The sequence below is a fragment of the Oryctolagus cuniculus genome, chromosome 14, assembly GCF_964237555.1.
Source record: "Oryctolagus cuniculus chromosome 14, mOryCun1.1, whole genome shotgun sequence".
NCBI classification, from domain to species: Eukaryota; Metazoa; Chordata; class Mammalia; order Lagomorpha; family Leporidae; genus Oryctolagus; species Oryctolagus cuniculus.
Genome location: NC_091445.1, coordinates 1,873,239 through 1,895,891, shown reverse-complemented (window position 1 = coordinate 1,895,891; position 22,653 = coordinate 1,873,239). Strand labels below are relative to the sequence as shown.

At 52.0% G+C, this 22,653-nt stretch overlaps 1 protein-coding gene across 2 annotated transcripts in view; it reads left to right on the top strand.

The window, feature by feature from the left end:
• The first annotated feature begins 10,268 nt into the window (after positions 1-10,268).
• Positions 10,269-22,653, top strand: part of TBCA (tubulin folding cofactor A) — a 68,619-nt gene continuing 56,234 nt past the window's right edge. For both annotated transcript variants that reach the window (XM_051837600.2, XM_051837599.2), the window contains exon 1: positions 10,269-10,418. In XM_051837600.2, coding sequence (XP_051693560.1) covers positions 10,297-10,418 — 122 coding nt within the window. In that variant the 5' untranslated portion in view covers positions 10,269-10,296. The remainder of the gene's footprint in view (positions 10,419-22,653) is intronic.

Sequence of the window (22,653 nt, the reverse complement as noted above, 5' to 3'; positions counted from 1 at the left end):
CCAAAACGCCTTTCAGGTCTCTCCTGATTGACCCTGAATAAAAATCATACTTGGGCTGACAAAAAATAAAAAGTTGCATTCCTGTTGCTCATGCAATTCAGCACAGAAACAAGAGGAAGTTAGCGAGTGCAAGCGGAAATGGGCAGAGGCCACTGCAGACGGGTACACTGCATGGAAGCCACACCTCCACTCCACTGTGTCTGCAGCGTGCGCTCTGAATTGGGCACTCCTGGATAACAGTTATCCTAAAAGATAGTGCATGTCTTTTAAAAGTGTCACATAACCCTCTTAGTAGTTTTTTTGTCTGTTCTACTTAATATGACTGGTTTAATTCTGTAATTAATACACAGTTATTCTTAAGTGTTGAAAATTAACTGAAATGTGATCCCTGTTAAACATAAGAGTGGGAATAAGAGAGGGAAGAGATGTATAATTTGGGACATGCTCAAGCTGACTTGCCCCAAATGGTAGAGTTAGAAACATACCAGGGGACTCCAATTCAATCCCATCAAGGTGGCATGTACCAATGCCATCTCACTATTCCAAGTGATCAATTTCAGTTCACAATTGATCATAATGAAAGGACTAAGAGTCAAAGGGAGCACATAAACATGTCTAGTACCTGCTAACACTAACCGATAGAATAAATAAAGGGGAGAGTGATCCAACATGGGAAGTGAGATACTCAGCAGACTCATAGAATGGCAGATGTCCTAAATAGCACTCTGGCCTCAGAATCAGCCCTAAAGGCATTCGGATCTGGCTGAAAAGCCCATGAGAGTATTTCAGGCATGGAAAGCCAAGACACTCTGGCAAAAGATCTCTGTGAGTGAGATCCCAGTGGAAAGAACAGGTCTTCAAAGAAGGAGGTACCTTTCTCTGAAGGGAGGAGAGAACCTCCACTTTGACTATGACCTTGTCTAAACAAGATAAGAGTCGGAGAACTCAGAGGGCTTCCATAGCCTTGGAAACTCATGACTGGTGCATAGGGAGATTACTGATGCCATAGACAGGAGTGTCAATTGGTAAAGTCAACAACAGGAGTCACTGTGCACTTACTCCTCATGTAGGATCTCTGTCCTTAATGTGCTGTGCATTGAGATTTAATGCTATAACGAGTACTCAAACAATATATTTCACTTTGTGTTTCTATGGGGGTGCAAACTGTTGAAATCTTTACTTAATGCATACTAAACTGATCCTCTGTAAAAAAAAAAAAAAAAGAAATTATCAACTCCCAACTTGACTCTCACTGGGATTAAACATGACAATAGGTCTGATCTGATTTCATCATCATTTTAAAAAAATCATCTATTATTTTTCACTTTATGTTTCTGTGTGGGAGCAAACTGTTGAAATCCTTACTTAATGTATACTAAGCTGATCTTCTGTATATTAAGATAATCGAAAATGAATCTTGATGTGAATGGAAGGGGAGAGGGAGTGGGAAAGGGGAGAGGGAGTGGGAAAGGGGAGGGTAGTGGATGGGAGGGACGGTATGTGGGGGAAGCCATTGGAATCCATAAATCGTACTTTGGAAATTTATATTCATTAAATAAAAGTTAAAAAAAAAGTGTCACATAATGTCATTTCTGTGGGCAGAATTGGTGTTACCTGGTATCAGACCACGCGTGGAGCATGACGTATTAAAAACTGCACATCACGAGTGCAGCGCGTGTCAGAAAAGTGAAATGTTACATAAGACACACATTCAGCTGTGAGCAGGGCCTGCGGTGCGTCACCAACACAGCGATGAGTTGGTGCCCGACTTTAACTCCAGCCCTGCAGCGTGGCCATCTCAGTCACATGTCTAACCCACACGCACTCACGGAACCCACAAACCCGAGACAGACACGTGGAGCTCTAGTGGATTCTGTCCCTTTAGAAAATCCTTTTGGCTGCAGAACACTCAGAATCGGTGGCTTCTCTCTTCACGGCAACGATGTCAGGGCTGCGTCTCTGCACAGCCTTGTCTTTCCCTCCTGGCTGGAGGACGCGCGCGTCAAGCTCCAGTTACTCCGTTCGTGTCCATAGGATGGGACAGAGGCATTTCCTCCTGCACTGGCTGCCTTTTTTCAAGAAATCCACAGCCTCTCATACGCCACTTGAGGGCCACTGCATGAACTGCGCATCTGGCCGTCTCCAGCTGCGAGGGAAGTTGCGAAAGAAGATCAGCAAAGGGGGTGGACGGAGTTTCAGGAGTGGACGTTGTGTGAGCCAGTCAGTACTGTCAGCTACGAGCAAAATTACAGCAGAAGGCATACGCCTCTCATACGGTGCAGCTCTAAGTGTGAAAAGCAGAATAACAAATCTGGAAGAAACATAAATACCTTTGTGACTTGCTTACAGGCAAAGATGTCTTAAATGAGATACCAAATGCATAAAGATAAGCAAAAAGGGAAAATATAGTAGCTGGACTTCTAAAATCCAGGCCTAGCACAGGCGCTTCCAGTCATCAAACACAGTACTCAGAGTACAAAGCAAGCCCAGAGCTGGGCTGTCTCCAGTCCTGACGGTTAGAAATAGCTCCTCCAGTGAACGTCCGTGTACGTCGTGTCTTGGCGAGCAGACGTACTCCTGGGTGCCGGACACTTGGAGAAGACTTTGTGGTCCTTGGGTTTGCATGCACTCAGCTTCAGTGGACCCTGTCCAGCAGTTTTCCAAGTACCTGTAGGAGTGACTGTAGAGCAGCAGAAGGTATCCCGATTCATACATCTGATGGGCATGGAACAAAATTGCACTGCCCACACTCAGGCATAGGTTTAACCCCCGGAATCTTCTAGGAGCAGTTAATAAGCAGTGTTAACGGTGAGATGAGGGGTGGAGGCTTGATCTAATTATAGCTTCTGGAGGTGGGCCCAGTGGGCGGTCTTTCTCAGGAGAGGACTGGCCATGTGAGTAGAGTGCTGGTTACATGGTTGTTTCCTTTTAAAAATTTATCAAGCTCTACTCTTATTTGTAGAATTCTTTTTAAAATATTTATTTATTGGCTGGAGCCGCGGCTCAATAGGCTAATCCTTTGCCTGCGGCGCCAGCACACCAGGTTCTAGTCCTGGTCGGGGCACCGGATTCTGTCCCGGTTGCCCCTCTTCCAGGCCAGCTCTCTGCTGTGGCCAGGGAGTGCAGTGGAGGATGGCCCAAGTGCTTGGGCCCTGCACCCCATGGGAGACCAGGAGAAGCACCTGGCTCCTGCCTTTGGATCAGCGCGGTGCACCAGCCACGGCGGCCATTGGAGGGTGAACCAACGGCAAAAAGGAAGACCTTTCTCTCTGTCTCTCTCTCACTGTCCACTCTGCCTGTCAAAAATAAAAAAAAAGTAAAAAATTAATTTATTTATTTGAAATGCAGAGTTACAGACAGAGGGAGAGACACAGAGAGATCTTCCATCTGCTGGTTCACTCCTTGAATGGTCATATCTTGGCCAGGCCAAAGCCAAGAGCCAGTCTCCTTTGTGGGTAACAGGGGCCCAAGCACTTGGGTCATTTTCTGGTGCTTTCCCAGGTGTGTTAGCTGGATCAGGAGTGGAGAAGCTAGGACGTGGACCAGTGCCCATATGAGATGCGGGTGTCCCAGGCGGCCTGACCTGCTATACCACAGCACCGGCTCCATCAACATTTCCTTCTTTTTTTCCATTTGATTGACTCATTCCCTCAAATTTCTAAGCATCTCTCTGGTTTTTTTTTTTTTTTTTAATGATTTATTTATTTATTTGAATGGCAGAGTTACAGAGAGGGGGAGACAGAGAGAAAGAGAGAGAGAGAGAGAGGGAGGTTTTCCATTTGCTGGTTCGCTCCCCAAATGGCCATATTGGCCAGAACTGGACCGATCCAAAGCCAGGAGCCAGGAGCTTCTTCCAGGTCTCCCATGCAGGTGCAGGGGCCCAAGTACTTGGGGCATCTTCTGGTGCTTTTCCAGGTCCTAGCAGAGAGCTGGATTGGAAATGGAGCAGCTGGCACTCGAGCTGGCATCATATGGGATCCTAGCACTGCAGGCAGCGGCTTTACCCACAATTCCCCATGGACATTTCTATATGTGTGTTTTATTCTCCCATAAAAAGATTGCTTTGAAAACAGCGATGAGCAGGCCGGCGCCGCAGCTCAATAGGCTAATCCTCCGCCTGCAGCGCTGGCACACCAGGTTCTAGTCCCGGTCGGGGCGCTGGATTCTGTCCCGGTTGCCCCTCTTCCAGGCCAGCTCTCTGCTGTGGCCCGGGAGTGCAGTGGAGGATGGCCCAAGTGCTTGGGCCCTGCATCCTCATGGGAGACCAGGAGAAGCACCTGGCTCCTGGCTTCAGATCAGCACGACGCGCCGGCCGCAGCGCGCCAGCCGCAGCGCACCGGCTGCAGCGGCCATTGGAAGATGAACCAACGGCAGAAAGGAAGACCTTTCTCTCTGTCTCTCTCTCACTGTCCACTCTGCTTGTCAAAAAAAAAAAAAAAAAGAAAGAAAGAAAGAAAGAAAGAAAGAAAGAAAGAAAGAAAGAAAGAAAGAAAGAAAGAAAGAAAACAGTGATGAGCAGAGCAAACTCTGCCTCCAGGGTGGAAATGCCTGCCTCCTGAGTCTTGGAGGGTACAAAGGCCACAATCTGAGTTGGGGCCACAGGCCCTGCCCTTTGACAGCAAGAGACATTAGTGGTTCCAGGCCCTCTGTGGGCCAAGCACAGTGTTCTAGACAGCTTCAGCATGGTGGGGTGGGTTTGTTGGCCAGGGAGATGTGGAAACAGAAAGAGGCTGTTAGAAAGAGAGTCCTGAACCAAATTGCACTGGATTATGGGGTGGGCAGAGCAATGGGGGGAGTGGGGAGTGAGAGAGGAAGACAGGCTGGTCAGTCCCGAGGGTGAGAAAGGGTGTGGTGAGAGCTGGCTTAGGGCCGGAATGCCCGTCTGCATGGAGCCACTGCCTCTGTGGGACTGATACCACGTGGCATTTACATGGAAGGATTAAGCTCCGCGGAGAGGCTGCAGCTCACCAGGGACTGTGTGCTTCAAGGCAGGGATGCGCCTCCGCCTCCACTGTGCCGCGTCATCACCGTCCGTGCCAGGACAGTGCGGAGTGCGCCGTGCTGTGTCTTCACTGTCCATGCCAGGATGGTGCCAGGCACACTGTGCTGCGTCATCACTGTCCATGCTGGGACAGTGCGGAGTGTGCCCTGCCGTGTCATCACTGTCCATGCCGGGTGTGCTGTGCAGTGTCTTCACTATCCATGCAGGATGGTGCCGGGTGCGCTGTGCTGTGTCTTCACTGTCCATGCCAGGATGAGGCCGGGCACACTGTGCTGTGTCATCACCGTCCATTCTAGGACAGTGCTGGGCGCAGAGCCTCAGCATTTGTTGAAAACCTAAGTGGGTACATCTGCAGGGGAGGCTGTTACTTGGCTAAGAGGGGTATTCAGGTTTAGGGCCAGAGGTGAATTGCAAAACCCACGGCGGAGAGGCAGAGCCCTGCCCCTGCACCTCCGTTGTGGGGAGTCCTTGGGCTTTGGGTCTCAGGGAGGGGGCTCAGCTCGGTGGGCTCCCACAGGCACATGGCTGGTGAGGCTCAGCAGAACCTCCGCGGTTTCCTGGGGACGAGAAAGGGTGCCCACGATGGAACTGAGTCACCATGTCCACACCCAGGCGTGACACCCGGAGGCAGAAAGCCTTGGGGGCTGGCCTCTCACAGGCTGCCTTTCCCAGCCTCCCTCGCTGTGTCTAGGGCGCTGTCTTCACAGCCCAGCCCCCCAGGGGGCTGTGTGGGCACAAGTCGTCCTGTCCACTCTGTCACTGAGGGTCTCCATGGCGGGATTAACGTGAGCAGCCACATGGCCTGCCTGTTCTCCTGGCTTTTTTTCTTTTTTCCACAATTCCTTCAGGCCTCTGACTTCTGAGTCTACCGGGGCCCAGGAGTAGTGTTTCAGAGAAGTGGGCACTTTGCAACCACGCTAGGCCTGGTCTGTAGGGTGCCCGCTCTCAGGGTTTACCAGAGACGCCCTGCAGGTGTGTCAGCGCTGTTGGGCCTGCGGGGTCAGTGCCTGAGAGGCAGGGTCTTACCCCGCAGCCCAGACCTCTGCAGAGGCCCCTCTTGCTGTGTGCGCCACTCAGAGCCGGCAGTGTTCCGGCCACACAGGGTGAATGCGTTGGATTGGTATTCCTAAGTTGGGTCCATTTCCTCCCTGTTACTCAGAAAGCGGTTCTGGGCAGGTAGGGAGGATTGGCTACGGCAGAGAGAGAGGGGGAAAGGCAGCGCCAGCCTGGATGGTCGAGTCTGTCATTGTCCGGTGCTTGACCCCATGGGGCGTCTGAGGCGCCTCGTGAGACTGTCCACTGCCTGGAAAGGGGGCAGCAGTGGCTCCTGGGCACGTGGCGGAGGCCCGAATGAGGTGCTGCCGGGCGCTTCACGTCGTGCTGGCCCAAGCCTGGGAGCCGCTGAGTTGACCACTGCAGCGGCTCCAGTAACAGGCGGTGGAGGGAGCCAGACGTGCAGGTGCAGCTGAGGTGGCTAGCAGACAATCCCAGAAGTAAACTTTGACCAGCCACCCTTCCTCACGGGATGTTTCTCTGGCTGGCCCTTGGTGGTGGTAGACAGAAGCATGGGGTCACAGCAAGTGCACGGTGGGCCCTGGAGTGCCACAGATGCCACACAGCTCACAGGTTGCCTGGTAATTCAGGAGGGCAGAAATATGACCAGCCTCTCAATCCAGTCACAGTTAAGGTCCCACCCTTGACGCCTATTTAACTCAGCAAACACTCTGTGCGTCTCTCCACTGGCCGTTAGTCATGATGGTGGGGATCCCAAGGTGAGTCAGTGTGCTCTCTAATCTGGAAGATTCTCCAGCCTAGGGGGAAAGTTCGGTGTGCAGGGATACGGAGACTGAGTTTATCCGTGGGAAGTGGAGTGGAGGACCCCCTACATTTGTGAGAGAACCTGCAGTGTTCTTTATAACCTGCAGGCAGGCCAGGGCTGGACTTTCCTCTCGCGCTGCCAGATTCCTCACCACGGGCAACAGTGAATGAGCTCCTGAGCTGGTGCCAACTCTCAGTCTCAAATGCTGGCAGCTTGTCCCCACTTGCTCCTGCAGCTCCCCTGAGACCAGGTGCGATCCTGAAACAGAACGCAGCCAAGGCGAGGACAGCAGGGCCCACCAGTGGGAAATGCGGCGTACTTCGGTTCCCTCTCATGCCTCTGGGGCTTCTACCGGCCCGGACCCCACAGGCCTCCCTGTGGAGCACTCCTGTGTACTGACCTGAAGCAGCTTCCACCCACTGTCCAAGGGGTGAGGCCTGGAGGGAGATGGGTGTGTGTGTGTGGGGGGGTTCTTCTTGTCTTCACTGTCAACCTGCCAGGGTGACAGTCTCAACGACATACTGGTAAGTGGGGAAAATGTGGGGCCGGCACTGTGGCGTAGTGGGCTGAGCCTCTGCCTGGGTGCCGATTCGAGACCTGGCTGCTCCTCTTCTGATCCAGCTGTCTGGTTTTGGCCTGGGAAAACAGCAGAAGATGGGCCACGTGCTTCGGCCCCTGTACCCGGGTGGGAGACCCAGAGGAAGCTCCTGGCTCCTGGCTTTGGATCTGCACAACTCTGGCCACTGAAGCCATTTGGAGAGTGAACCTGCTGATGGCAGCCCTTTCTGTCTCTCCTCTCTCTCTCTCTCTAACTCTACCTCTCAAATAAGTAAATAAAATCTTAAAAACAAAAAGATGGTAAGTGGGGAAAATGTAGTTTTTAAACTTTTATTTATTTGAGGGGTAAAGAGAAAGACTGCTCCCTCCGGCTGCTTCACTCCCCAGATGCCCACAGTGGCTGGAACTGGGCCAGGGTTGAAGGTGGAAGCCAAGAACCCATTATTTGAGCCATGGTCCCCGTCTCCTAGGGTACCCAACATCAGGATGCTGAACCAGGAACGGAGCCAGGACTCAAACCCTAGCACTCTGATGTGATGTAGGCCAAACTCCTACCCTGAAAATTTTTGTTTATTACAGAACAGAATTACTTTTTAATACTTTTTTTTTTTTGACAGGCAGAGTGGACAGTGAGAGAGAGAGAGAGAGAGAAAGGTCTTCCTTTGCCGTTGGTTCACCCTCCAATGGCCGTCGAGGCCTGCGCGCTGTGGCCGGCGCACCGCGCTGATCCGATGGCAGGAGCCAGGAGCCAGGTGCTTTTCCTGGTCTCCCATGGGGTGCAGGGCCCAAGCACCTGGGCCATCCTCCACTGCACTCCCTGGCCACAGCAGAGAGCTGGCCTGGAAGAGGGGCAACTGGGACAGAATCCGGCGCCCCGACCGGGACTAGAACCCAGTGTGCCAGCGCCGCTAGGCGGAGGATTAGCCTAGTGAGCCGCAGCACCGGCCTTTAATACTTTTTTTTAAAGATTTGTTTCTAAGGCAGAGAGGAGAAAAGACAGAGAGATCCTCCATCTGCTGATTCATTCCCCCAATGCCACAATAGCCTGGGGTAGGCTAGGCTGAAGTCCGGAGCCAGGGACTGCATCCAGGTCTTGCACGCGGGTGGCAGGAACCCAACTCCTTGGCCCATCCTCTGCTGCCTCCCCGGCGCGTTAGCCGAGGCTGGGTTGCAAGCAGGGAGTAGCGGGACACAGACTAGGCATCCCAAAAGACAGCTGAACCCCCTGCACCGCAGCAGCACTCACTTATTCATGCAGGAAACACTGAGAACGAGCCACACGCCAGGCACTGCTGCACGCTGGGCACCGTGGTCAGAGCCACCGGGTCCTCCTCGGGAGGTCCGACGGAGCTCAGCATCGTCTCGGTGCTGACCGGCAGCTCCAGTTTCTCTGTGCGCCTGGCGCCGTGTTGCGAGCTTTCTGGTTCAGGCTTTTCCCCGCAGACGCCGTATTTACCACGGGGCTGAGTATGCTCTTGACAACACGAAAGCATCACACATCGTGCTTCCTAACAGCCTTGCGAGGCAGGTGGCAGGTGTATCACAGACGGATACTCTGGGGCCCTGAGAGCTGGAATGACCTGTCCAGCGTTACACGCTGAGAAGCAGAGCTGGAATCGGACCCAACCCAGTCTGGCCTTGGAGCTGAAGTTCCCCACCACTGCTGTCAAATGCCGTGGAGGCGGGGCCAGGCTCCGCCATCCTAACCTACCGCACGCTGCACGTGGACGCACACACGGTGTGCTCAAGGCCTGGGCCTGGCTACACACAGCAGCCGCGCCACACTGATGGACAGTACAGGCCAGAGGGCAGGGCAGCTGGTGGGTATCGGGGTGTGGGTGGCTCTGAGCTCCGGGAAAGCAAGGCGAACGGGGGATGCGTGGGGGTCCAGGGCTTTGGCTGCCTGATGGAAGAGTGGACCTCTGCAGCCGCTGCTGCCTTGGTGCGCTCGCTGGGGCTGCGTTCCCGCCCCGCGCCCCTTGCGACCATGTCTCCATGTGCCGGCTAACCGTGTCTGTGGAGTCCACAGCACACACGGGGGCTGCGCAGGGCGAGGAGGCTGTGGGAGCCGGCATGGCGGCCTCCGAGCCAGGTCATCGCCAGGTGGGCACGAGCCCACATGGGGGTTGGGGAAGGGCAGGGAGCCCACGTGAGGGTCGGGGAAGGGCAGGGAGCCCACGTGGGGGCCGGGAAGGGCAGGGAGCCCACGTGGGGGCCGGGAAGGGCAGGGAGCCCACGTGGGGGTCGGGGAAGGGCAGGGAGCCCACGTGGGGGCGGGGAAGGGCAGGGAGCCCACGTGGGGGTCGGGGAAGGGCAGGGAGCCCACGTGGGGGTCGGGAAGGGCAGGGAGCCCACGTGGGGGTCGGGGAAGGGCAGGGAGCCCACGTGGGGGCCGGGAAGGGCAGGGAGCCCACGTGGGGGTCGGGGAAGGGCAGGGAGCCCACGTGGGGGCCGGGAAGGGCAGGGAGCCCACGTGGGGGATGGGAAGGGCAGGGAGCCCACGTGGGGGCGGGGAAGGGCAGGGAGCCCACGTGGGGGCGGGGAAGGGCAGGGAGCCCACGTAGGGGTCGGGGAAGGGCAGGGAGCCCACGTGGGGGCCGGGAAGGCCACAGCGGGAGGCGCCGCGGGGCGCTCGGGGCGACCCCACCGCACGGGCCGCCCCGAGACCGCACCGCCGTCTGAAGGCGCGCGCAGCGCAGCGACGCGGCGGGGACCCGGGCCCGGCCGGCCTGCTGCGGCCGTGAGGAAGCGCGCGTCGCCCGCCGGGGCCGAGGGAGCCGGCGGCGGTTCTGGCCACCAGACAGCGGGTCCAGCACGCGATCACGCCAGCCCGCGCTCCCCGGCCGCTCGAAGCGCCCCGCGACGGCGGCTGCGCGCCCGCCCCGCGCGGAGCCCCGGCCCCGCCCCCGCGCCGCGCATGCGCGCCGGCCCGCCGCCGCCCTCCGGCCGCTCGGCTCCCGCCCCTCCTGCGCGGCGCTCCGGGACCATGGCCGACCCTCGCGTGAGGCAGATCAAGATCAAGACCGGCGTGGTGAAGCGGTAAGGAGCCGCGGGAGGCGCTGCGCCCGCCCCGGGGCCGCCTGTGGGGCCGCCTGCGGGGCCGGCGCGGGGCTCGGGGACGCGCGGGCCGGGGTCCGGGCCCAGGCCCAGCCCTCGCCCCTCCGCGCCGCTGCCCTCGGCGGGCCGGCCCGCGGCCTGGACCCTGCTCGGGCCTGCTCGGCCCCCGCGCCCGCCCGGCCGCCGGCCCGCACGAAGACCGCGTGGCTGCGGGGAGGCCCGCAGCCGCTCCCCGGCCCCACGCGGCCCCACGCGGCCCCGCGCGGGCCCCGGCCGGTGGCATCCCCACGTAGCCCGCGAGACCCGGGCCTGGCGCAGTTGGCGGGAGAAACCGGACCGGTCCGAGCCCACGCCGCCGGCGCAGCGAGGTCTCCGTGCGGGGGCGAGGTGCGTGGTGGAAACGCCAGTCACGGCCCCCGCGGCCGAGGCCGCCCGTGGGCTCGGCGGAGTGCGCAGGGCGGTGGGCGGCCGGAGAGGGCCTGGCCCGGCGTGCGCAGGGCGGTGGGCGGCCCCGGCCTGCGGCCCGCGCCGGCCCTGTCACCGGGGAAAGTTTGGCTCCCCCAGGCTGAGTTCTGCGCTCCCAGAAGTGCATCTTCATGAGACCTGCTCTCTGCCGAGTGTCTCTCCCGAAGCCTTTCTGTTGGAGAGAGAGCCCAGGCTTCTGCCTTAGCTGTTTGTTTGCCGCTTTGGTCGTGTCCGTCTATACGTCCATACGTACTGTCTCTTACGCCCCCTTTTTCCTGAAAATCATTTTCCTGTGGCCCTGCCGCCCGCTGCTGCGGTGTCTTCTTCCTGGGCCGCGACGGCAGCGTGGTGACCGCGCGCGCCCCGGGCTCTCCCTCCCTAACGTGGGCATCCCTTCTGCAGCGCGAGTGACGAAGGCAGGCTTTTCCTCCTCCTCATTTCGTGGCAAAGACTTTATTCGTTTCATGAGTTAGATGTATCCTTGGCCTTGCGAAAGGGGTTCTGTTTGGTGGTTTTTGTAGATCAGAGATGTAAAACCCAGCTTCTGTTCTCAGCCTCGTTTCTCTAGTTAGAGGCTGTTTCCCATGGGCTCGTGTCCCCTCGGGGTCATCACCTCTATCAGGAAGAAGAGGTTGAAGTAATCACTCCCAACCGCGGTTTGTTCAGTTTTGTTTCCAGAAACTGAGAAGGCTAGGAATTGATTTCAGGCGTTTCTGCTGGAGTTCAGACCGGCAGGCGGTTCTTAGGCCTTGGTGTGTAGTCACGTGTGCTGGGACACTCGGGGTGGCCGCGGGGGCTGGGAGGGACGTGGGTACACATGGTACTTGGTAGTGCCCTGGGGCAGAGTGGGAGGGGGCCGTGTCTGCCTGTCGGCCAAATGTGGAAGGCGCTCTGGTGGGTGGAGGGTGGAGGCGGGTGTCACAGGTGACATTTTAGACCCTAGGGGAGTGGGCAGAGCACCTCGCTAGAGAATCGTGCCTTGTGTGGTGACCAGGCAGAGGGTCTGGTGTCCAGAAAGGCATTAGCTCCCTGGGACAAGGACCGGTGGCGCTTACCGGGCCGTGTGCGCCGTGTGCGCCGTAGGCTGCCTGAGTCATCACTCAGTTTCTTGGAGCAGCCGCTGGCACAGGTAGCCCATCCCTGATTGGAAGATCTGAAGTCTGACGTATTCATGGTCCTGAACTGTGAATACTGATAGTGTGCTCATCAGTTCCAGGTTTTGGAGCATTTTGGTTTTTCACGTTAGGGAGTCACAGTCAGTGAAGTTTATGCAAATATTTCGAAACCCAAAAATCTCCAAAATGTTAAACGTTTGTGGTCCCAGACATTTCATACAGGCCTGCTCAGCCTGTAGCGGGTGTTCGTGGGTAGGTTTGGATCCATTTCTGTGACTGGCTGACTTGGCCGTGTTTTAAGTGCTCCGATTTATTTGGGTTTACTTGCTGATAGTGGAACTGTAAGCTGTGTGCTCTACGTTACTTAAAGCTTAAATGCATGGTATGAATATGAATCCTTGCCTGAGTAGTTTTCCCATAATAATTTGGTAGTGATTTAGAAAATAATTTTCACTAAAGCAGAAGAAAATGTAGAATTAATGTTCTTCAGTGTTGGCCGTGGTATTTCAGCCAGTGACTTAGGTCCAAGTAGAATAAATTTTATTTTTTATTAGACTTGTGGTAAGTCAAAAAAATTCTTGTACAAGAAGAAATGTTTTCATCCACTTAACATAAAAGATTATTTAATAACTTTAAAGGCAACTTACTTTAATAAAGCCTGATAAAGTAGCTAATGGGTAAATGAAGTGATTAAAAATATTTTCTTAAATGTATCTTTTTATAACTGTTTTTGATTGGTAATAGCTTAAAATCCAGTGTGAACAGAGAATGTTAGAGCATTGAAAATAGCTCTGACATTGGCCTATAGTTTCCCTCTGATTAAATGAAAGTGACATCAGTAGATTAGAATGAGACTAGGACAATTCACACTGCAATTGTGTTAGTTTAACTTTAACAATCTTTTAACACTCTTGTTTAAATGTAGCTGACATACCATAATTACAGATCTACAAGCCTTGATTATGGAATTTTACTTCATGAACCTATGGGGAAATTGTATTGATTTTTTTTTTTTTTTTTAATCAAGCAGGGTTCCCAAACTGTGGCATCTTCTCAAGTTTGTTTATAGGACACCTGTGCCACCCTGCTGGGTAAAGTGTGTATGCCATATATACTGTGTGTGTGCGGCAGGCACAGAAGCAACACAAGTAAAATTGCCACATTGTTAGTTTAATGTGTATTGTACTGACATAGAAAATTTAACACCTGTACTTAGGTAGATACAAAATTGTTCCCCTTAGCTTTAGCTGTTTACATATTTTCTATTTTGAAAGTCCTGACAGAAGTATGGTGGGGGGCTGGCGTGGTGTAGTGAGTAGAGCCACCGCCTGCAACGCTGGCATCCCATGTGGGTGCTAGTTTGAGTCCTGGCTGCTCCATTTTCAACCCAGCTCCCTGCTGCTGCTCCAGAGAAAACAATGGAGGATGGTCTCTGCACCCACATGGGAGAAGCTCCTGGCTCCCATCCGTCTGGCCCAGCCATTTGGAGAGTGAGCCAGTGGATGGAAGACTCTCTGTCTCTCCTTTTCTCTCTCTCTGTAAGTATGCCTTTCAAATAAATAAAATAAATCTTAAAAAGTTCGGATGGGCAGGGGCTGGCAAGGCAGTGCAGTGGGCGAAGCTGCTGCTTGTGACGTGGGCCTCCCATGTGGGAGTGCCCACTCTGACTCAGCTTCCTGCTCGTGTGCCTGGGAAGGTGGCCAGTGCAAGGTGGGCCAGGCACCTGGGCCCCTGCCACCCACGTGGGAGGTCAGGGTGAAGTTTCTGGCTCCTGTCTTTGTCCCGGCCCACCCTGGCTGTTGTGGGCATTTGAGGAGTGAACCATGGACGGGATATAACTCATATAACTCTGTCTCCATCTCCCTCCTCGCTTCCCATCACTCTGCCTTTCAAATAAATAGAATGAGTCATTCTTTTTTAAAGATGTGGTGGCCGGTATCTGTGACAGGTTGAGGACACACACAGTGAAAGATTCTTGTGGTCTTAGAAGCGTCAGTTTGCTTTTCTTCTCTTCTGCCGCACCCTGTGTGTCCCTTTGGTGTGAGTTCCAGCAACAGACAGAATTGCAAACTGCCTGCCTTGAAATTTATTCTCCAAAGTGGTGGTCAGCCCTTTACCACGTGTGCTGACTGCTTGGCAGGCGGTGAGTTGGAGGAGCTGCACAGCCGGCGACCAGAAGTGTGTTCAGAAAGCTAAGGCACTATCGCCGTGGCTTCCCAACGCAAAGAGCGCTGCTCTGTGGAGCGGATGTGCGGATGGAAGACCTTCCGCTGCGTACGTGGTGGAACATGTGTGTGTTTTCATTGCGTATTTTGTTTGGTTGGAAAGCTTAAGAATCTGTAGTATGCAAGATTGGAAAATTTTGTTAAGATGGTTGTCCCAGTCTGTTGGAATATCAGTGTGCAGATGTGTGGTCCGTGGTCCACGTGCAGTGGTACATTTGTAGAACATAATCACACGACCAGGTAGAGCTTTTTCTTAATGGCTTGTGGATCTCACTGATGTCAGATGGCTCAGTGAGCAGCTTCACCTAGAATCTCTGTCACGTTGACTTCGAGTTACTGGTATGGTATTGATACATAATTGATAAATGCTTAATGAAAATCTTCTCAGTGAACAAATCACTGGATGAAATCTCCTCTAGACGGACATTGAAATACTCCTAATAAGCAGGGAGAGCCACTGAGCTGGTTATTCTTGCCACAAGAGTTAAACAGATGAAATCTCAGTGTCTACGTTCGACATACATGACCCAGGAAAGTTACCTAACCTTTCAAAGTCCCAGTTTTCTAGGTGGGAAAGGAGGTTAGTGATAGTCCCTGTCTTACAGTGGTGTTAGGTAAGTGAAAGTCCTCAATGTGGGGCCGGCGCCGGGGCTCACTTGGCTAATCCTCCGCCTGCGGCACCGGCATCCCATATGGGCGCCGGGTTCTAGTCCCGGTTGCTCCTCTTCCAGGCCAGCTCTCTGCTGTGGCCCGGGAAGGCATTGGAGGATGGCCCAAGTGCTTGGGCCCTGCACCCGCATGGGAGACCAGGAGGAAGCACCTGGCTCCTGGCTCCGGATCAGCACAGCGCCGGCCATAGCAGCCATTTGGGGGGTGAACCAACGGATGGAAGACCTTTCTCTCTGTCTCTCTCACTGTCTATAACTCTACCTGTCAAATTAAAAAACGAAGTCATCGTGTAAAGCACTCAGAGCAAGTGCAAATGTTCAGTGTTTTAACTGCTGTCGTTATTATCATTAACGTCTGTCTAAGTCTGTGCTGCCATGACACAGTGACTGGGCAATTTACAATGGAAGCATACTGCTCACGGTTCCCGAGGCGGGAAGTACAAGATCAAGGTGCCAGCAGGTGTCTGAGGAAGTCCTGGCCCTTCTTCCTGATGGTGCCTTGACTCCGGGTCTTGGCATGGTGGAAGGCAGAGAAAGGCCCAGCTGAGTGAAGCCTCTTATAAAGGCCACTAATCCCACTCTCAGGGCAGGGGCTCCCATGGCCCTAATACCCTTGTACAGGTCCACCTGGTGTTGTCGCAGCTGATGAAGTCTCACCCTGAATTTGGGAAGGGCACTAACATGTGAACATAGTATCACCATCGTTGTTTTCTGTTGATATGTGAACAGTATGGGCAGAAGCCTTGAGGATGAAGTTGCTGATCCCTAGCAGAGACCCTGGAGCTTGGTTTCTCTGAAGTGTAGTGAAAGCGTGCTGTTGACGCTTGTACATTCTCTGATTGGCTGTGGAGGGAGAAGGGGAGAGTGTGCCTGCTGTTTGCAGTGGCTCCTGGGATTTTGCCTAGACCGTTAGCCGGTCAAGGGCTGCGTGGCGATCCCCTGCTCCCACACCCCTGCAGAAAGTCTGTGTATAACAGTTGTAACTGACACTGTGGCAGGCCTCTCAGTCCTGTTCTGTCTGTTACATTCCTTAGAGAAGAGTAGCGCGGTGAACGTTGGAGGACCAGAGCTCGGGCATCTGGTAACTGGCTCACCACAGCTGTCAGCAGGCGTGCCTGCCATTTTGACAGGCAGAGTTAGAGAGAGACAGACAGACAGACAGGTCTTCCTTCTGTTGGCTCACCCCCCAAATGGCTGCCACGGCCAGCACGCTGCGCCGATCCGAAGCCAGGAGCCAGGTGCTTCCTCCTGGTCTCCCATGCGGGTGCAGGGCCCAAGCACTTGGGCCATCCTCCACTGCACTCCCGGGCCACAGCAGAGAGCAGGACTGGAAGAGGAGCACCCGGGACAGAACCTGATGCCTATATCGGATGAGGAGAGAATCCAGCACCCCAACCGGGACTAGAACCCGGGGTGCGGGCGCCACAGGTGGAGGATTAGCCTAGTGAGCTGCGGCGCCAGCCAAGCAACTCCATTCTTAACTGAGTTCACTGTTGGGCTTCTTCCATTTGTGCTGAAGTTGTGTGTATGGAACTGTGTGTGTGTGAATTGTAACTCAGCTTACTTGTCTATAAGGATACTGAACCAAGTGGACGCTAACTTGGTCTTTCATGGACTGCTGTCATGATTTTCTTGTGGTCCTCGCTGTCTGAAGGAGGTCTGCCCTGCGCTCTGCAGAGCTCTTGAAGACATGAGCTTAGATTGCTGGTCTGCTGTTGTGATGTTGACCCCTAAACATACAATACAAAGTCTTCAAGAACTCCACATTGTATCAGGGTGTATGAAGATCTTCTTAAGGCTAAGCAGTTCTCGGCTTTTTAGGGACCAGAGGGATGATGTCTGAGACAGAGCTTTTCACAAAATAAGCATGTCATAAATATTTATTAGTTGAGTCCAGGATTGGAGGAAGCCAGTTTATTTGAAAGGGAACAGCTCAAGAGTCTGGAACTCAAAAAAAAAGTGAGAGACAAAACAAAAAAAGAAAAAAAGAAACTGTAACTAGTAGCAATCTTAAAATAATTAGACATTTCTCAGAGTAATATTTGCATTAGACATATAAAAGATAGGAAAATACATTAATATCAAGAATTTGTTTAAAAGCTAACAACTTGGGGCTGGTGCTGTTGTGCAGTGGGTTAAGGCCCTGACCTGCAGTGCCAGCATCCCATTTCCAACCCAGCTCCCTGTCAATGTGTCTGGGAAAGCAGTAGAAGATGGCCCAAGTCCTTGGGCCCCTACACCCACCTGGGGGACCTGGAAGAAGCTTCTGGCTTCTGGCTCCTGGCTTCAGATCAGCACAGCTCTGGCCATTGTAGCCATTTGGGGAATGAACCAACAGATGGAAGCCCTCTCTGTCTACTTCTCCCTGTAACTCTTTTAAATAAAGAAAATAAATCTTTTTTAAAAAAAGCTAACAACTTTGTAGCTTTAAAAAAAAAAACTAGGAATAAGCTAGTTTATCGTAGAAAATTTTCAGTTATTAAAATTCTTTTTTAAAAATTTTTATTTATTTCTTTGAAAGCCGTAGCTAGAGAGAGAGAGGAAGAGAGAGAGATCTTTTTTTTTTTTTTTAAGATTTATTTTATTTATATGAAAGTTACAGAGAAAGAGAGAGGTCTTCTGTCTACTGGTTCATTCCCCAAATGGCCTCAACAGAAATCTGGATCAGAAGTAGAGCAACTGGGACTTGAACTGGCACCCACATGGAATGCTGAAGCTGCAGGCCAGTGCTTTAACCCACTGTGCCACAGTGCCAGCCCCAAGAGAGAGAGAAGTCTTCCATCTGCTGGTTTACTACCCAAATGGCCACAATGACTGGGTCTGTGCCAGGCCAAATCCAGGAGCACGGAGCCTCTTCTGGATCTCCCATGTGGGTAGCAGGGGCCCAGTTATTTTTACTATCCTCCACTGCTTTCCCAGGCTCGTTAGCAGGGAGCTGGATTGAAAGTGCAGCAGCTGAGCCAGTGCTGTTGCATAGTGGGTAAAGCCGCCACCATCCGGCATCCCATATGGGCGCTAGTTTGAGTCCTGGCTGCTCCACTTCTGATCCAGCTCTCTATAGCTATGGCCTGGGAAAGCAGTAGAAGATGGCCCAAGTCTTTGGGCCCCTGCACTCATGTGGGAGACCCAGAAGAAGTTCCTGGGTTCTGCTTTCAGATAGGCCCAGCTCTGTTCATTGCGGCCATTTGGGGAGTGAACCAGCAGATGGAAGACCACCCCCTGCGCCTCTCTCTAACTCTGTCTTTCAAATAAATAAATAAATAAATCTCTAGGAAGTGGAGCATCTGGGAGTTGAACTGGTGTCCATATAAGATGCTGATGTCACAGTTGTGACTTAACCTGCTATGTCACAACACTGGTCTTTGAATTATTAAAATTGTATCAGAAATGTTTTGCAGTTTACCTAGAATTAACCAGAACACCCTGATTATAATTTAATGCAGATGTGTAGGAGTGTGTGTGTGTGTGTGTGTGTGTAAAACTGCCTGTTAAGTTACTTACATAAATAGACTCTCCCATTTCAGTTTCGTTTTGTTTGAAACCTATAAAGAAAAATAGGATAAAGGAATGTCTCATTATGGACAGTAACTTGTATTTAAGGGAAATTTAAAATAACCAAGATTTGCTCTCTGACCTCAAGGAGTTGGTTCACCTGCAGTGTACACATGCATGAACGGTTGAATGTCCAGTTATTTTCTCACTCGTGTTGTTGAGTAGTTAGTTCTTTGGGCCCCATTTTTCCACATTTGCACTGTTATGTGTGGTTCCCAGAACACACACACACACACACACACACACACGGCGTATGGCAGAACTTCCCAAAGGCTGGGTCCGGAGCGGCTTGCAGTGTGTGGAGTTGTGGCTCCCCTGAGCTGTCAGGATGGCCAGGTGTGTCTGCGAGCTGCCGTGTGACATGAGAGTCTTCCAGACAGAGGGAAGGTAAATTCAGAGGTTGGCCTGTTTGAGGCGCAGCCAGCAAGCGAAATCAGAAGGGCAGGGTCAGAAGCAGGAAAGCGAGGGGCTCTTTCTGGCCGTGGCGTGGGGACGGAAGACTCGGGTCAGGTGCCACCGCCTCTGTGCAGGCTTCCGACTGCCTCCAGGGTTACTGCTCCCCTCTGTGTTCACACAGAGCTTAGTGTTTCACTAAGATGACACTAAAGATACAGGAAACTGTCAGTTCCGGTTGCTAGGCCATTGGTTTCCAGGTATGGTCTAGGGACCCCGTGGAGTCCCTGAGACCCTGTGTAAGGTTGTACATGGGAGAGATTTTATCCTGATACTCTGATGCTGTTCACATTCATTTGCTCGCAGCTTACCAGGGGCTAGGTGAAGGTATTATTGCAGCAGATTAAGTGCAGAAGGTCAGCTATGAGAATCCTACATATGTAAAAGATTTGCAGACAAAAAATAGAATAAAGTAGGGCCATTCTGTTCACTGTTTTTGTTGTTTTGGAAAATTTTTTTTCATTAGGGTGGTTTAACATTGTAGTACATTTATTTTGTTATTTTTACAATGAATTAACAAGTGCATTTAAATTCTTATAATTTAAAATACATAAAGCATATTTTAAAACTTTCTCTTTTTATATTTCTGGTAGTATTAATAGATGCAGTTCACAAAAAACAAAGCTTCTTGATCCTCCGTGATTTTTAAGAATACAGACAGCAGGTGTTGTGGTGCAGCCAGTTAAACGATGCTTGATGCTCCCACAGCCCGTGTCGAGTGCCAGCTTCAGTCCCCCGTCACTCCACCGTGGAGCCAGCGTCCTGCCGTTGCATCCTGAAAAGCAACAGAAGAGGGCTCAAGTGCTTGAGCACCGCTACCCACAATGGGAGACTCCGATTGGGTTCTGAGCTGGCTTTGGCCTGTTGGAACCCCAGCTGGGGTGTGAGCCAGTATATGGAATCAATCAGTCTCTCTTTTTTTAAAAAGCATTTTTTTACAAAGCAGTATAAAGGTATTTTGAGATCAGAGTTTGAGAACCATTGCACTAGAAGAGTAATTTGCAGACTTTATTGTGTAAAATAATCAACCTGAGTGCTTTGTGAAAACACATGCCCAGGATCTCTCTGGGGTCTTTAATTTGTGAGCTTGAGGCAGAATGCAGGAGTCTGTGTTGTAAGCCCTGACATCATTCCTTCCCACAGGTTCCCTGACTGTGCTTTGAGAAGAAACGCACAGTCCTGTGAGCTGCTGCTGTCTGTATCCATGCTTGTTCCTGCAGCCGCCGTGCAGTGTGTAGTAGGTGTTGAGCAGGGTTGAATGGCAGGATGGGAACCGGGGACTCAGGCAGGATCCAGGTGACAGGAGGCAAGATGCTCTCTTGTGTCGGGTGGAGAATGTAGCTTAGGATGACCAGCGACTACTCTTCGTTATGCGAAGAAAGGAAATATGAAATTGTTTTTGGTTGATATTAGTAGAGGATAGGAATGCCTGTGGTGATGGATGTTTGGTGCAGCAGGTACAGGGCTGTTTGGCATGCCTTCATCCATGTGGGAGTGGATAGTTTCAAGGCCCAGAGTGAACCAGCAGATGGAATATCTCTCTCTGTCTCTCCTTTTCAAATTAAATAAATAAATAAGTAAATAAATTGAGCTGGATCAAAGAAAGGATGGAAGGAAGGAAGCAAGCAAGCAAGCAAGCATTCTACTACCTTATATTACTGGTGAATAAAGAATTTCACATGTATTTTCCAGTTAGGTGAGACTTACTCTTTCAGGTGCTAAGAATGCTTTTATTTTTATTTTTTAAAATTTTAAAGATTTATTTATTTGAAAGAGTTATACAGAGAGAGAAGGAGAGGCAGAGATAGAGAGGTCTTCCATCCACTGGTTCACTCCCCAACTGGCCGATCCGCAGCCAGGAGCCAGGAGCTTCTTCCAGGTCTCCAGCGTGGGTACAGGGCCCCAAGGACTTGGGCCATCTTCCACTGCTTTCCCAGGCTACAACAGGGAGCTGGATTGCAAGTGGGGCAGCCAGGACTTGAACCGGCGCCCATATGGGATGCCGGCACTGCAGGTGGTGGCTTGTCCCTGCCACAGTGCTGCCGCAAGAGTGCTTTTAAAAATATCATTCGGAAAATATTTCCCCACATGTGTATTTGCTTCATCAAATTACACTGAAGTTTTCCATAAACAAGTTTTTTCTCTCCAGTTGGGGTGAATACAGCTATAACCTTTTAAAAACAGGCGAACACAGAGTTAAAGATGGGGGGATTTAAAGTGTGCTCTAAGGAGGGAGTCCGTATAAGTTACACCAACAGTGTTTTCTTCCTTTGAATTTTACTTGTACAAAATGGAGTTAATCCTGATCCTTGGTTCATGCCATATATATGTTATTAGTATATGCCTGGCCGCCTTTTGTCTATTGTATGCCCGTATTTATTACTTCCAAATAATACACTAATAGCATGAACCCATTATCCAACGTAAGAACTAGAGTAGTGATAACGTACCTCATATTGTGCTGTTCACAACACCCAGGTACTATTGTTAATCTTATATTATTTTCTTCTGTTTGAAAGGCAGAGAGAGGAGAATGAATTAGTATCTTCTGTCCACTGGTTCATGCCCCAACTGCCCACAGCAGCCAAGAATGGGCCAGGTCAAGACCAGGAGCCAAGAATTCTATCTGGGTCTCCCATGTGGAGACCTCAGGGTGCGTTAGGAGGAAGCTGGATCAGAAGCGGAGCTGCCAGGGCTTGAACTGGCACTTCGAAATGGCACTTCAGGATGAGATGCAGGTATCCCAAGAGGCAGCTTCATCTATTTCACCACAAAGCTGCACTTCTACACGCATTCTTGGGTGTGTTTCTGGTAATGATGTGTACGTTTTTCTTGGGTATATACCCCGGAGTGGAGTTGTTGGCTCATAAAGTATTGAATGTTTCACTTTGTGAGAAAGTGCTGTCTTAGGCAGTATGGGCTGCTCTAACAAAATAGGATTGATTGGGTGGCTTAAAAAAAGCAGAAGTTTAGTTGTTGTTTTTTTTAGAAATGTAGCTTCTTGGGGGCCAGTGCTGTGGTGCAGCGGGTTAATACCCTGGCCTGAACTGCTGGCATCCCATATGGGCACCGGTTCAAGACCCGGCTGCTCCACTTCCGATCCAGCTCTCTGCTATGGCCTGGGAAAGCAGTAGAGGATGGCCCAAGTCCTTGGGCTCCTGCACTGGTGTGGGAGACCCAGAAGAATCTCCTGGCTCCTGGCTGCAGATCAGTGCAGCTCTGGCCTTCGCAGCCAATTGGGGAGTGAACCATCGCATGAAAGACCTCTCTCTCTCTGCCTCTCCCCTCTCTGTAACTCTGAAATCTTTTAAAAAAAATTAAAAAAGAAAAGAAATGCAGCTTTTTTTTATTTGACATGTAGAGTTATAGACAGTGAGAGAGACAGAAAGAAAGGTAGCTTTTTTTTAAAAGATTTATTTTATTTGAAAGTTAGAGTTACACAGAGAAGGAGAGGCGGGCGGGGGGAGGGAGGGGTCTTCCATCCTCTGGTTCACTCCCCAGTTGGCCACAATGGCTGGAGCTGCGCCATCCGGAGCCAGGAGCTAAGAGCTTCTTCTGGGTCCCCACGTGGATGCAGGGGCCCAAGCACTGGGGCCATCTTGTACTGTTTTCCCGGGCCGTAGCAGAGAGCTGGGTAGGAAGTGGAACAGCCAGGATTTGAGCTGGTGCTCATGGGATGCTGGCACTGCAGGCCGGAGTTTTAACCTGCTGTACCAGCGCCAGCCCCTGGGTGCATATG